Source organism: Sitophilus oryzae, unplaced genomic scaffold, assembly GCF_002938485.1.
Source record: "Sitophilus oryzae breed Bouriz unplaced genomic scaffold, Soryzae_2.0 scaffold_357_pilon_pilon, whole genome shotgun sequence".
NCBI classification, from domain to species: domain Eukaryota; kingdom Metazoa; phylum Arthropoda; class Insecta; order Coleoptera; family Curculionidae; genus Sitophilus; species Sitophilus oryzae.
In genome coordinates, this window is record NW_022146926.1 from 1177889 (window position 1) to 1194625 (window position 16737).

The following is a 16737-nucleotide window of genomic DNA, read 5'->3' on the forward strand; positions in this document are numbered from 1 at the left end:
GCTTTACGATATAAAACAAAATTAATTAAAATTCATAAAAAAAATGAACAAAAAATAGATATAAAACAAAATTAATTAAAATTCAAAAAAATAAACAAAAAATATTTAAAAATATAATTGCAAAAATATGAATCAAAAATTTCTACAGCTACAAAAAGCAAAAATTCACTCAAATATTTTCAGCAAACGATGAAATTTGATGGAAAAATGTATGGTTAACTGTATTCTATGCAATGTTTTACAGTTTTATTTTTATGAATGAGAGTTATAGTTATGTTAAAAGAGATAAAAAGTAATACTTAAAATACATGGACACAGTTCAATTTTTGAATTTTATGGGTACGTACGATATAAATTTAGGCAGATGCAAATGTAGTTTTGGACGATAACACAGAAACACCACTATGTAGAAGTTTATTAGCACAGATGTCTCGTATACAGAAATATTATGAGATACTAGTTGATTTGCACCTTGGAAAAAGCACGTGTGGTCTATGATCTCTGGAGAGAATCGACTTGGAGAGGGGGTAAGGAAAGGATGCGTAGGCTATTGCGCATCCAATTAAAAACTGTTTTTACTTTCTAATAATGAAATAATGTTTTTTGTTAATGTAAAATTGAAAACTCAAATGGGACACAGATTCGTAATGATACATTAAATAAGATTTAGATTTTTTTTAGAACTTTAATATTACAAAAAAAATCCTTGATTACAATACGATAAAATTTCGGTTCGCCTGAAATGACTCATCGCATCGGCACGAAAAATGGACACTTTAAAATTTTGATATATTTTAAAGTTTAATGTATTTTGTTCTAGTGGACCGATTTTGATGATTTTTAAGCAATTTTTAGCTAAATTATTTGACTTTTTAGTATCTCTTTCTAAATTAAAAATGGAAGTTTCCATCTCTCAATTATACGAGGGAAAACAAAATATTGATATTTTGGTGAAAGTTTAAAACATCCTGTGGAATGTTTTAACAAAGCAAGGAATTTAAAAATTATTTTATCATCTAGATACGTCTTTTCTCGATATTTTGCTTTTTGAATCATCTCAGTAGCTTTATTTTTGTTGGAGATATTCGCTTTTCAATAAGACAGTAACGGTATACATCAATTTTAGCATTAATTTTTTGGGTCTTCCTCAACACACAAAAACACATAAAATAGTGTTTATTGTTTTTGTAATGTCACTGTCATACAAAAGTAATATTATTATTGTTTATTGATGTTTACTCTAGTAGAGATGATTTTAAGTTCTGAACTATCGGCTTTTACTACTTTAATTGATCATGGTAGAGATCTTTTGGACTTAAAACCATATCAGCTAAAGTAACTACCCAACAGACAATAATAAGACGATAAATACGAAGAAAAAATACACCTAAATAATAAAATTATTTTTACATTCCTTGCTTTGTTAACGTACTCTACAGGGTATTTGAAATTTTCACCAAAATATCAACATTTTGTTTTCCCTCGTATAATTGACAGATGGCAACTTTCAGTTTTAATTTAGAAAAGGATATTAAAAAGTCAAATAATTTAGTTACAAAATGCTTAAAAAATCATCAAAATCGGTCCTCCAGAGCACAATATATAAAACTTTAAAATACATGAAAATTTTAAGGTGCCCGTTTTTCGTGATGGGAGTGTATTATCAATTACCTTATGAAGCAAAATAAAACACTAAATCTCCACAATACACCAAAACACTTTTACTTTTACACTGGACGCGCGTATCGCTAACCATGTTTGCATCATTAGCAGATGATTTTAAACTAAAGTACAATCTACAAGTTGAGCGTTTATATACTCGCCCAGTGGGCACCGAGTGGGCGTGGCAAAATCTAGCCAACCGAGTCAGAGCCCACTGAGCGTAACAGTTAGATTTCCGCCACTAGAGTAGTAGAAACAAAGAACTTGAAGGAATTGGACCGTTGTCTCTGTTCATACTATCTTTACATTGATTAATTCTGATGCTTTCATATGCATCTAATTGCCTGTAATTTGAGACTTGTTTAATTAATTTTAAATTATTAAGATCTATACAATGTTCTTTATCAACAATATGTTCGGCAACGCAAGATTTATCCGGTCTGCCATATCTTATCTGAGCTAAATGTTCTAATAATCTAATCTAACTGTTACGCTCAGTGGGCTCTGATTCGGTTGGCTAGATTTTGCCACGCCCACTCGGTGCCCACTGGGTGAGTATATAAACGCTCATCTTGTAGATTGTACTTTAGTTTATAATCATCTGCTGATGATGCTAACATGGTTAGCGAAACGCGCGTCCAGTGTAAAAGTAAAAGTGTTTTGGTGTATTGTGGTGATCTGGTGTTTTATTTTGCTGTGTAACACCAAAGGTTCCAACCCTCAACTGTAATACTTTATGAAGTCTTGGCAAAGTAGTTTTTTGATATAATTTTTTGAATGACAATATAGTACACACGTTTTCCTAATTTCCCCCTCTTCCAATGATTTTTTAAAGAAAAAGAAGATGGTGGTGGGGAAACGCGCACACTTGATTGGTTTTACCATGGTTTTACTTGGTTTTACCTGGGGTTACGACGTCTTTAAAGGAGGACCGCAGTTGATTTGAGTGGTCGTAATCTGCAGGAGGCCAAACAACATCGCGAAGGGGGCCAGGAATGATATCGTTATTACCTGTGTCACACGAATTTCACCAATTTTTCGTTAATCAATAATCTATCTAATTTCTCTTTTTTGTATAGAAAAGATATATATGGAAATTTTATAAACAATAACTATACAGGGTGGTCCGAACTTCGGCAGCATATTCTGCATATAACTTCGGCAGCATATTCTGCAGATAAAAATAAGTAAAAAAGATCGATTAAATATATATATTAAAATGCTTAGTTTCGGAGATAGAGGTTGTAGAAATTTTATTGTTATTTCAATTTTTTCAAATAATTTATGAAGTAACGTCAATATTTGGATGAAAACTGGTGTCTGGCAGTTGTAGAGGGCGCCACCTACATATTTTTAACTAGTTTGAAGAATAATAACTTTTCGTCCTTACCTGTATACAATTGAGAAGTAAAAAAATATACATTTACGACGTTTTTTACGTAAAAAAGTATCTTGGTAAAAATCGTTCTCGAGATATTTGGAATCGAAATTATCAATGCCTATAACCATTGACATAAATAATTAAACATGTTGACTAAATAGTTACTAGACTGAAATCATACATTTGAAATGTTTTTGTGTCAAAAGTTCAACAGAAACTGTTTTATCATTATTTTTTCGCAAAATTAATCAAGAGACGTTTTTTATGTAAAATGTCATGGAAATGTATATTTTTTCACTCAATAATTTTATGCAGGTACGGACGAGAAAAGTTATTATTCTTCAAAACCGTTAAAATACATGTAGGTGGCGCGGCGCTCCTACAAAAAGGAGTCATATTATCATTAAAAGCAAATTTCTCATGTCAAAAAAATCCGAGGCACGAATTTTCATCCAAATATTGACGTAACTTCAGAAATTATTTGAAAGAAATCGAAATAAAAATGAAACTTCTACACCCTATATCTCCGAAACTAAGCAATTTTAGGACATACATTTATAAGAAATTTTTTACTCATTTTTATCTGCAGAATATGCTGCCGAAGTTTCCGGAATACAGTTCGGACCACCCTGTATATCAAGATGTTTGTGTATATCATGTTGCTAACGTATACAAGGTAATATATTTTTATTATAACTATACATTATTTAATAATTTTTCATTTTATATGGAAATAGGCTAAAAATCATTTCAATAATTGATACCTATAAGATCAATCATGTGTTATACAGGGTGTTTCAAAACAAATGCGAAAAACTTTAGGGGGTGATTCCTTTTTCAAAATAAAGGGTAGTTTGCTTTATAAACGTTGGGTCAAAAGTCAACCATTAGGGAGATATCGCGGTACAAAGATGGCGGAAAAATAATGTTTTTATTTTTTATCTTGAAAACGAAAAGAGATAGACTAATGAAATTTTATGGAAGCATTACTTTTATGGAAACACACTTTCAGGTAATTTTTTTACTTTTTTAAAATCAGTGGAAAGGGTTGAAATAAACTACCCCTATCATTCTTGTTAACGAAATTTAAAGAAAAATCTTATCAAACACATGCAAATGCTTTAATTTCGATAGTTTAGTTTGTTTAGAAACTTTTTTACCTCTTGTGTTTTTTTGATAAAACTCACCGATTGGAAATTAAAAAATAAAATGTAAAGCATTACATGTCAGGACAAAAAACATTTTTAGATTAAGAATCTAGTGATAATAACGATAATAATAATCATCTAGATAATAACGTATTGCAGTAGAGTAATGTCAAATAAAATAATATTAGGAACATCCTAAAAGTAACAGCGGCCGACTAGATTTTTCTTCTAAAAAATTACAGCAGCCCACTAGGTTCTTTATCAGAAAATGTTTTTTGTCCTGACATGTAATGCTTTACATTTTATTTTTTAATTTCAAATCGGTGAGTTTTATCAAAAAACACAAGAGATAAAAAAAGTTTCTAAACAAACTAAACTATCCAAATTAATTTTTTGCATGTATTTGATAAGTAATTTTTTTAAATTTCGTTAACAAGAATGATAGGGGTGAGTTTATTTCAACCCCTTCCACTCATTTTAAAAAGTGAAAAAATTACCAGAAAGTGTGTTTTCATAACAGTAATGCTTCCATAAAATTTTATTAGTCTATCTCTTTTCGTTTTCAAGATAAAAAAGAAAAACATTATTTTTTCGCCATCTTTGTACCGCAATATCTCCCTAATGGTTGACTTTTGACCCAACGTTTATGAAGCAAACTACCCTTTATTTTGAACAAGGAATCACCCTCTGAAGTTTTTCGCATTTGTTTTGAAACACCCTGTATATCAGAATCAGTAGTGTTAACACTGTTTTTAAATGTAAAATATTTGCAATCTATCTGATATATCCTTTTTCTAAACGAAACACAGGGTGAGCCTTAAATAAGTGCAAATATTTTTAGAAATAGTATATTTCTACCCCAGAAATAACTTTATGAGGTTTTTCGAAAAATATTTTTTTTTTTTTAATTTTTATTTATTCTTAATAATATATGGCGACATGGGTAGTACATTAAATTTATAAGAAAGAAAATTCAGAAAAGATCCAGTGGTTTTCAAAATTTAAGCATAAAATCATTTTTTTTTATTTTCAAAGTAAAATAACTCCGTTATTTTGAACTTATTTGGAAAACGATAAAGACAAAATAAAATATGTTTTTTTATCGATATCTACCAGCCCTGAAAATATTTCAACTTATTTAAGACTCACACTGTATAATTTAATATTTGATCATATTTTTACTCACAAAAAAAAGAAAATTTTGAAATAAATTATAAACCTATTTCAGAAATTGACGTTAAATTTGAAAATGTTTATCAAACTAATCTCGTGTACTAACACAATATGCATAAACTGGAATAAACGTTTCCTAAATATGTTTTCCATTGAGCAATTTGTTGACAAAATAAACAAATCTTTACAATTCGATCAAAATATGACGTGCTCATGTTTTAAAATGACATAGAAGTACTCTGGAATTTAATTCAAAAATATATAAATAATAAATCGTAAATAAAACAAAATCATTATATTCTTGTAAGAATTTAGCATGATTTTTAAAGAAGGGACCAACAAAAAAGGAACAGAAAACTCCATTTAATAGGTAATTTAAATTTTTTTAGAAAAAATATCTGACTTACCTACGTATCCGCTTCTTCTAGTCTCTTCCTCTTCTAACATGCGTAACACAGCGGAATTTTGTAAATTTGCTGGTTTTCCTGCTTGAGGATTATAGAAGTTAACCCTAGAAACAATAGCAATTTTCAAACTTTATACAACAACAAGTTGAACTAACAATATAACAGTCTGTGTTTCCGTACTATCATTGAACATCATAGCAAACTGAACAATAACATAACAATCCAGTCAAAATAGACAATAAATATAACGTACAAAATAATCCATAGAACATGCTGTTTGTAACAGAAGTGCGTCTGCATGTACACAAGAATCACTCAAAACTAACAGAAAAGTTTTAAAAATAATTAACTACCGTTGCTTAATTACCTTTCGATTGCGGGAGCCATTTTTCAGAAAACCAGCTATCACAGACGAGAAAAAAATAAATGTAATTAGTGAAATAAATTAATTTTTCACAAAATTATCTTCGATTTATGAGCTAGGTAGCTCTCGAGTCAGCGCTATGTCTTTCGTTGTCGGAATTGTATTAAACGAATTTTCAAGCTCTACAAATAAGTAGAATGATCACATGGTAAAAGAAAAGTCGACAAAATATTCATCGGTGAGTTATTTTCGCATTACTCAGTGATTCACGGAGACCGAAATAATGATTGTTGCCGATTGGATTTGGGATACAAAAAAATAACACTAAAGTGACTTTGGTGTGTTTACCATTAGTTTTTACGCATTATAATATCATAGGTTGTGGTCAGTGTGTTTATATCACTTATATGACGTATACAATAAGTGTTGTTACGAATAATACATAAAAGAAAACAATCATTATTTAGAAAAAATACGATTAATTTTGATATCCCACATTTAGATGTTCTATGATTACTGCGTTTAGGAAAGTCAATATTGTCGAACTAATTTAGATATTTAAGCATTTAACGACAATATAAGTTTAAAAAACCCAATGTCAAACTTATGTCAATCTTCATACAGGGTGAGTCGGTGTTTCGACCCCAGAACAACGTCTATGAGGGTTTTTATACAAAAAAATTGAAAATTTAAAAATTTGGAATTTTTTAATTTTTTTTTGAATTTTTAGTTAAAAACATAATAACATACATAATATAAGCAGTAGATTAAATTTTAAGAAAGAAAACCCAGAAAAGATCCAGTGGTTTCCAAATTTAAGCAAAAAATCTTTTTTTTTGAAATTTTCAAAGTAAAATATCTCGGTTATTTTGGACTTATTTGTAGCGATGGGAACTATCGAATGAATTAGACTATCGAATGGTTACTGAATGAATGATTTCAACTATCGAATGGTTTTATTCGAATAAAATCATTCATTCATTTGTATATTAAAGCATATGTGACAACCTCGCCGTGCTACTAAATGGTTATCGTTGCGCCACGACTATCGAATGCTTTTGATAAATGAAATTTAGTATTCGTTTGATTTTTGTGTGCGTCAGTGCATTATTAGTTCTTCCAAATTTTTATAACTTCGCCTTGTAAATACTGTGCTATTTTTGCGTTTATTAAAATATTTAAAATACTAAAATAGTAGTTTTTTTTAATTGACGATTGCGTGCGAAGTGGTCAAAATTTTTCCGAAAATTTGTGTGATTTTCCGTAGCCCGATCTTTCAATTATTTAATTTTATATGGTATATTATGGTTAGGTTAGATTGCATTTTTTAATGGGAAATTTTGAGAAGTAGCAATTTTTAAGAGAGATGAGATGAACTTACAATTAATTTTAAAAATACATATTTGTATTTTAGATGTTTTAATAATATGAATTAGTTGAACTTAATAATCATATTTAAGTAATGTGGTTAAGTAAATGGTTATCAAACTCAAATTTTGGGGTGAGAAAATTAAATTGAAAGTTTTACAGGTGCCAATTTAAAAAAAAAGTTAACAATGTTTGTATTTTGTTTATGCTAATTCTCTGACATGTGTGCCTCATGTAGTTTTTTGCGAAGAAATATTTCATTTATTTTTTAAAGTAAATGCCAGTAAAAGTAAATATTATTTTTAAATAGTAATATAAAGTAATAAAAAGTGATATAAATAATTTTGATTTCTAATTTTTTATTTATATTTTCCTTCCATTACACTGCATGCTTAGAAAATTAATAAATGTTTATATTTCATGATTTTAAAACTTGTTGTTAATATAACAAATTAGTTCTGTAATTATTATTATTTAATAAACCAACGTTGCCATTTAGAGACTATATTATAGGATCTAATATAAATACTTTTGACTTCTATTTGTTGTTTATATTTTGTTACTACTTAAAAAATGTTTGTATTATTAAATGATTTAAATTTTGTTGTTAATAGGTATAACAAATTATTACTGTTATTATTATTTATTAAACCAGTCTTTGCTTAAAAACATTAAAAGTCATTTTCCTACATCCAAAATAAAAAGTATTATTGCAGTGTAACAACAGAATATCAATAAAAAAATGAAAAACATATAGACATACTATCCCTAACTAACTAATGCTAAAGAATAATATTCTTTGCTAATACCAATTAATACGAATATATGGCAACAGCGCCCTTCATAATGTATTTTCTGTGTAAATACTAGCACCTCAATAAAAAAAATAATGTGTCCTTATCTTTATTTGACTCCGCAAAAAATCAAAGATGCCGGCTTCTTTCATTGCCACCGACCGCTGTCGGGTTTCTAGGAAAGAAACCTATGTCGCCGGACGACAACTAAAATCCAGTTTATATTTTATTAAAATCGATCCTGACGAATAAATGAATTTGATAAATGAATGGTTTTTGCTGCCGAATTACTAGAATACAATATTTCAAGGCAGATGACGCATCTATTCGATAATTTTTATTCGAATAGTTTTCGACGAATGTTTTCTTACTAGCTATCGAATTATTCGAATGAATTGCAACTATCGAATGTTTCGATAGTATTCATTCGATAGTTCCCACTACTACTTATTTGAAAAACGGTAAAGAGAAAATATGTTTCTTTTATTGAGATTTATCAGCCATGAAAATATTTCCACTTATTTAAGACTCGCCCTGTATATTATCAATAATTTCTTATTTTCTGATTTCTGCCTACGAATCTCTGAGACCAAAGAAAAACTCTATTTACCTGAAAAAAGACACTGATATACGGTAATCGCAAAATAATTTCGGATGCACGTGATCGAATTTGAGTGACAAGCGACGGCGACAGCACTGCCAGATTGTGATAGATTTATGCGATGAATCTTAATGTAAAATTGAGAAACAATATATTTATTGAATTTTTTAAATATTTTATTTTTAATTTAATAATTAATTGATTTATTTGTTTTATATTTTACTTATTAGATATTGGTAAAAACTATTATAGTCCATTATAAAAATTATTTTAAGCATTACTCTGGGTTATTACTTAATTTATTTATTTTTTGATGTGCAACTTAAAACACCACATGTGGTAATAAGAAGTAAGAGAGGGTCCCATTAATGCACAAACTAATAATCACAGAATTTACTAAAAACTAACGTAGAAATATCTTTGAAAGTGGTATAAATGTGCTTACCAATCAAACTTACTTCTCTGACTGCATTCAAGGATAATAAAAGACCTTTATTGTCATGTTCTTGTTCAAAATAGTTTATCATGGAAGCTACAAGCTCTTTGCTTCGACTGTTTATATGCTTCGGCATATTTTCAACACACAATTTCAAGAAATGCAATAAAAAAACTCGAAAATTTAGTTCTTAAAGGAACTATGTGTGCGTAAAAGTACAATTATTTTTAAAAAAAGACTATGAAAATAGCAAAATAAACTAAAAATAACACTAAATCACCACAATACACCAAAACACTTTTATTTTTACACTGGACGCGCGTTTCGCTATTTTATTTTGCTGTGTAACACCAACTATATGAAAATAGACAAAAAACGAGAATAAGCCACGAAGATTCAACAACAATACGATATTGACGATATTACAAAATGACTGACATTATGATAATTGTCAAATATTAAACAACAACGTTGCTGAACACGACGCAATGTGACCAACATAGCGATAATAAAATACGTTTTAAAGTAATTTTTACAGTTTTAATTTAAATAAAATATCTGTGACAATCATTTGCTCTATAAAGTAAAATGCAGAGCTGCTCGGTATCTTAAATTATACAACAAATTTAAACATTGTTGCCAAAATTTAATTTAGTCAGGTTTATAGGCTTTAATGTTAATTTTGATATGATTGATGACGTGCATCGCAAATTGTTTTGGAATTACCATAGATATTGGAGAATATTGTAGAGCTTTTTGGGAACGCTGGGTTACACTCAAGAACAGTTAACGTAATAGGACTGCTCATTCAGCCAAAAGTGTCCGCCAGGTGCATGCGAAAACTACTCGCTTTGTGACGTCATTGTAGTCCTTGTCATGGTTATTAGTCCTTGTCCGGCAACCAATAATACACACACGTGCATTATTGGTTGCCGAATGCAAAACGTTCTTTATTTAGTTTATTTATTTAAACACCTTATATGTATGCAGTATAGAAAATTAACTGTATAAATCGTATTAAATAATCGGATAATGCATTTTTAAGAACAGCAGTTCCCAGCATCACCTTTTACAAGCATTTAGAGCTTTTTAGAGTACTTCCATATTTTGCTTTAAAATAATTAATAAACAAAATCGTGGGCACTTAGTAAGCACTTTGTCACAATCCACAACACAAAATGAACGTATTTATACACTCTATAGCTCTAAAAACTTTAAAGACATCTTTTTCAGATTTAAAATTGACAAAATAATTAACTTAAAATTTCTCAGCTGTTATTTTTATAAGTTTACCATAGGCAACTAATAATACACACTATCATGACAAGGCTTTAACAAGGACTACAATGACGTCACAACTTTCAGCTGAAGCGCGGGAAGAGGCGAACCTATGTCTTATGAGGATGAACAATCCTATTAGTTTACCGTTCTTGGGTTACCCTGTATATAGCCGACAATTTTATTAAAAAAAAATCACTTACCCTACAGCTCCATTAGACAAAATCTGCTGTTCTCTCGAAATCACTTCTCGGATATTCTGATCAGAATATAAACCAATAGGCGAGTTGAACTGTTTGTTCACCAACTTTGGTTGATTCGGCATTTTTTCTTATTTATTTCGCTACTAAACTACCTGAAACAAAGTACTTAATTATTATTAATTATTGATGGAGAATTTTTATTTTATTTATTATTTTATTAGGCGGCTTTTAACTTAAAATACTTGGACCACATCACCACATGGACAAAATTGCATACTTTTTCTAATGTAATAGTGTAAATCTAATGTAAAAATATTTGCACTTATTTAGAGAGATGTAGAATGTTTAGGAGGGGAGTTAATACCGCGACCTTACATAGGTATCTATTGTGTGTTCCCCTTTCTTGAGTTATAACAAGTTATAACTCATCATACAGTCTCAGGGCTTTAACAACAGCCAGTATCTGAGACGGCTCCACAGAGGCCAGCTCTCCATCCTCGACATCAGACGTACCAAGGTTCATGGCACGAATGGTCGTCGTCTCGGCGCACTCAGTGATAAGGTGTTCTGGAGTTTCCCCATTTTCCCCACAGAATCTGCATTCGCCGTTGTTTCTCAGCTTCAACCTACTGAGGTATTCGTAGAGGACACAGTGTCCTGTTAGAAACCCCGTGATAATCCGAAGATTGTTTTTACTTAAATCAAGGAAAACCTTTTTCTCGGTCGTAAGTTCTGAGGAACTTTTTCGAGACCGTCTTAGACCGTTGGAGGACACCGATTCCAAGTTACGGATGGAGTCTTCCAGATTCTTCAGTTCCGCTTTCAGTTGGTTCCCGTTTGGAAAAAAGAACGGTTCTTGTCCAGTTAGTGGAGTGTTCGCTCCTTTTCTAGCTAGATCATTTGCTTCTTCATTGCCTTCTATCCCTTGGTGAGCAGGCACACAGAGTAGGAGGACTTTATTTTCTTTGCCTAATTTGTTGAGCTTCTCTAGACATTCTTTGACCAACTTCGAATTGATGGTTACTGAGTTGATCGCGTTTAGTGCTGCTTGAGTATCGGATAGGATGGCAATTTCCTGTTTTCGATAGTTCGTATCTAAGATAAATTGTACGCCTCTTTCGATAGCGCGTAAATTTCTGCCTGAAAGATACTGGCGGACCATTGCATTGGTTCGGAGTATTTAGTTTACGGCCCAAATTGACACAAACAGACGCAAAATCTTTAATTCGATTTTTAAAAATAGTGCTTGCTGCTACATTTTTCTGTCAAATTTTTGTAATTTTATCTAAGTATGTGTTTGTGAATAAAACGTATGCTTATTACATTCTCATTTAATTGCATATCTTATCCCTGTAAGCACATTAAACATCTTGGTTGTATAAAATGTTCCCTAAAGCCTAAAGCACAAAATAAATGACTATTGTAAACTCCTGGTACTTTGTACCAAACAACTAAAAAATGGTTGTATTTTAAGAACGACTTCCTCTTTCTAATATGATCGCAATTTCACTTAATAATAATCTTTAAAATTGTTGCACAGACATATGGAAGTTGTATACAGATTTTGATTTTGGCTAGATCGAAAACTAATCAGTTGTTTACGAAGTAATGTGTTTGTTTAGAAAACCAATTTTCTTGGTGTATTATTACAGGAAAGTGCTTATTATTATTGCATTCTCGACTATAAAAGATATTAATAACTAGAATCGAAGGTTCGACTTTTGTTTAGCTGCAATCAGTTATGTAAGTGCTTTTAGAAATTGAAAGTCACGAAACTTTTTCTTCGAAAATGTATAATTTTTTTTTTCAGTTTTTCATTATAGACCTTTTTCTAAACATACACAAAAAAAGTTCTTTGGGAAGTGTACCGTTTTCATTTATTGATAAAATATTGTAAAATATAGCAAGATGAATGATGTTTTGAAAAGTGTATAACATGTAAAGCAGGAACATGCATTTCCGCAGAGAAATTTTTTGATTTTTTATTTGGGAAGGCTTCTATACAGGGTGGTCCGAACTGTATTCCGGAAACTTTGGCAGCATATTCTGCAGATGAAATAAGTAAAAAAGTTCGTATAAAATGTATGTCCTAAAATGCTTAGTTTCGGAGATACAGGGTGTAGAAGTTTTATTTTTATTTCGATTTTTTCCAAATAATTTCTGAAGTAACGTCAATATTTGGATGAAAATTGGTGTCTGGGAGTTTTTTGAAATGAGAAATTGAATTTTGATATCAATATGACTCCTACTTGTAGGGGGCGCCACGTACATATTTTTTAACTGGTTTGAAGAGTAATAACTTTTTGTCCGTACCTGTATAAAACTACTTTTAAACTATATAAACTAAATATACATTTACGACGTTTTTTTGAGTATAAAAGGTGCCTTGGTAGAAATCGCTTCGAGTAATGGTTCTCGTGATATTTGGAATCTAAATTATCAATACCTGTCATCATTGACATAAATTAAACATGTTAACTAAATAGTTATTAGACTGAAATCATAAATTTGGAATGTTTTTGTGCAAAAAGTTCAACAGAAACTGCTTTTTCATTACTTTTTCGAAGAAAAATTTATGATTAATTTTAAAAAATAATAAGTTCCCAAATTTATCATTTTTCAGTCAAAAAACTATGCAAGGTGTGCCAGAAATATGTGCAAGTATTATAACTGGTAGTATAGTTCAACCTCAGGAATACGCCTATGAGGTTCTTTTCGCAAAAAAAAATTTTTGAAAATTCGGAATTTTTTGAAAAAAATTTTGGAAATTTTTTTAGTTTTTAGTTAAAAAACATAATTTCTAGATAATATGGCTACATAGATAGTAGATTAAATTTACAAGAAAGAAAATCCAGAAAAGATCCAGTGGTCCTCAAAATTTGAGCAAAAAATCATTTTTTTGGAAATTTTCAAAGTAAAATATCTCCGTTATTTTGAACTTATTTGAAAAACGATAAATAGAAAATATGTTTCTTTTATCGAGATCTACCACCCCTTAAAATACTTGCACTTATTTCTGGGACACCCTGTATACTTGACATGCTTATTTTTTGTCAGTAATGACATGTATTGACTATTTCCATTCTAAAAATATCTCGAAAACGGTTGATCGTAGAGATTTTTACCAAGAGATATTTTTTACGTAAAAAATCACGTAAATGTATATTTTTTCACTCAGTATAGTTTTATACAGGTACGGACAAAACGTTATTACTCTTCAGAACCGTTAAAACATATGTAGGTGGCTCCCTCTACAAATAGAACTCATATTGATATCAAAATCAAGTTTCTCATATCAAAAAACTTTCAAACACCAATTTTCATCCAAATATTGACAGAAATTATTTGGAACAAATCGAAATAAAAATGAAACTTCCACACCCTGTATCTCCAAAATTAAGCATTTTAGGATATAACTTTTTTACTTATTTTTATCTGAAGAATATGCTGGCAAAGTTTCCGGAATACAGTTCAAACCACCCTGTATAATGGATTTTTTGTTTCTGTCTTTAGAAGTGATTTGAGCTAAACAAAAATTCACCCAAATCGAACTAATCCGAATCTACACATACAGGTTGTTAACTGGACAGTTACTTATAGGGAAACAGAATGGCAACACTGCCTATTGAGAACGCATGCACTTATAGGGTTTTCTGCCGACTCGTCCCGTCGCGTCGCGTCGTCTATCGACGCGCGGGCTGAGATTGCCATATTTCAACAATAAAGCTCTTGCCACGAGTAATAAACAAATTAACAACCTGTATAACTAAATTCGTGCGAAAACCTTAACGCAAAAATGCTCACGGCCTTAATGGTTTATTTTTAAATCATAATGAACTAGGTGGCAGTCGAAAATTTTATAAATAGCCCGAGAAATACGTAAATACTTTGAAAATCTCAGGTGCTTTGCACAGAAAACCTAGGACATATATATATAATGGTTATGGTGAACTATGCCAGAAAATTTAATTTGGAATACTACCGATATTGTGACTTTCAAAAATATTTTTTGCTCGCTACGTAAACACAATTTACTGGAAAACAGACGTGTTGTCTACGTGATTAATACACTCGTATTAAAGTTGATGACGGACAAAGGTTCCAAAACTTCAAAGTGTTAGTATATTATGTTGGTTTCAATCTTGATTAACTGTAATGTTCTAAAAATATACTACTGTCAAAATTATTTATGATTCTACTTAAACTTAGGGTTTCCATACGTCTGGATTTACCCAGACATGTCCGGATTTTAAAAGAGTCCGGGGCGGTCCGGCCCGGATTTGAAAAAGCGTCCGGAAAACCTGACCGTAAAAACAATTTAACTTAGTAAAATATTTTATTTTTCAATACTAACAAAACAGAATATATGTGTATCGGAGGAGAACAACAAGATCTAATACTAGAAGAAGTGTGTTTTTATAACAGTAATGCTTCCATAAAATTTCATTAGTCTATCTCTTTTCGTTTTCAAGATAAAAAATAAAAACATTATTTTTCCGCCATCTTTGTACCGCGATATCTCCCTAATGGTTGACTTTTGACCCAACGTTTATAAAGCAAACTACCCTTTATTTTGAACAAGGAATCACCCCCTGATGTTTTTCGCATTTGTTTTGAAACACCCTGTATAATAACCATCATCAAGAGTATAACCACGTACAGCTGTGAAGTGTGGCCAATTAAGGAAACAACAAAACGAATGCTGGAAGCTACAGAGATGGATTTTTGGAGAAGATCAGCAGGCAAATCAAGACTCGAACGAATAACTAATGAACGCATAAGAGAGATTATGGAAGTTAAACATATAATCACAGATATATAATAGTGGACGAGATAAAGAACAGTCAACTCATATGGTAAGGGCATGTCCAAAGAATGGCAGAAATAAGAATCCCAAAGCAAATTATAAATTGGAAACCTGCAGGAAGAAGAAAACCGGGTAGACCGAGAAGAAGTTGGCAGGAAGGGATTGACATGTTTATGGAAGAAAGTAGAAAAGATCTTTATTTTTTCAGATAACAAAACGTGATTTGGCATGTTAGTATATGACATAAATTAGAATTGATTGACGTATTCATTTGTTTTAGTCACTTCCTGTTTTACCGGAAATTACTACAACTTTTGATTTTTACTTTATTCGATAGAAAATAACATTCTGAATAGAATGACATATCATATGTCAACTTTTGATATTTTCGCTGAAAAACAAATAGCTTAAAAACAAAAAGCATTTTAAATTTCAATCTAGAATGCCATGGCTGCGTTAAAAACACCATTTTTTAATTAAGGAAGCTTGGAAAAATAGATTTGATCATCTAATGTTTTTCGTGTATTGTTCTGGCCGGTTAAAAGATGCCCAAATCGTATTTTTAATAATATCTCAATTTTTTCAAATGGAACGAGTCTGGCTCATTAGCATATTGGGAAAATGCATTTTTTTCCGATTAATTTGGTACCACACACTTGGTATTTTGAGTCAAAATGTCGTTATGAACCGCATGTTACAATTTAAAATAACGCATATGTGAAAATGTCAAAATTTGACATATGATATGTCATTCTATTCAGAGTGTCATTTTTTGTCGGATCAAGTAAAAAATACAGGGGATGTCATTTAATCTCTCTAATTTATGTCATATACTAAAATACCAAATCTCATTTTGTTATCTGAAAAAATAAAAAAGTTATAAAGGTGAGCCACTTTTGAGACGCACCCGGTATATATAAAATATTTTACAGTTACAGTTGAATTAATTTCTCAGTTATTTTGTTGACTATTTTAGTCTCTACGATGCTACAGCTCTACTTGACCGACGCATGTTCGAAAGTACCCATTTCTATACTTTGGCGCTCAAATTTTTCGCTTTTGATGCACTGGAAACTAAAAGTTTTTTTGGTTTATATTTTGTTGATTCTGGGGCT

The 16737-nt window shown here is 30.6% G+C and overlaps 1 protein-coding gene across 5 annotated transcripts in view; it reads right to left on the reverse strand.

Moving 5' to 3' along the window:
* Positions 1-16737, reverse strand: part of LOC115884746 (extensin) — a 47601-nt gene that overhangs the window by 20370 nt on the left and 10494 nt on the right. For 2 of the 5 annotated variants that reach the window (XM_030903402.1, XM_030903401.1), the window contains exons 2-4: positions 10816-10967; positions 5772-5875; positions 2566-2673 (exon numbers count right to left, since the gene is read on the reverse strand). In XM_030903402.1, coding sequence (XP_030759262.1) covers positions 2566-2673; positions 5772-5875; positions 10816-10937 — 334 coding nt within the window. In that variant the 5' untranslated portion in view covers positions 10938-10967. Of the gene's footprint in view, positions 1-2565; positions 2674-5771; positions 5876-6138; positions 6309-10815; positions 10968-16737 lie in introns of those variants that run through there. The other 3 variants (XM_030903403.1, XM_030903404.1, XM_030903405.1) reach the window with 3 other exon arrangements.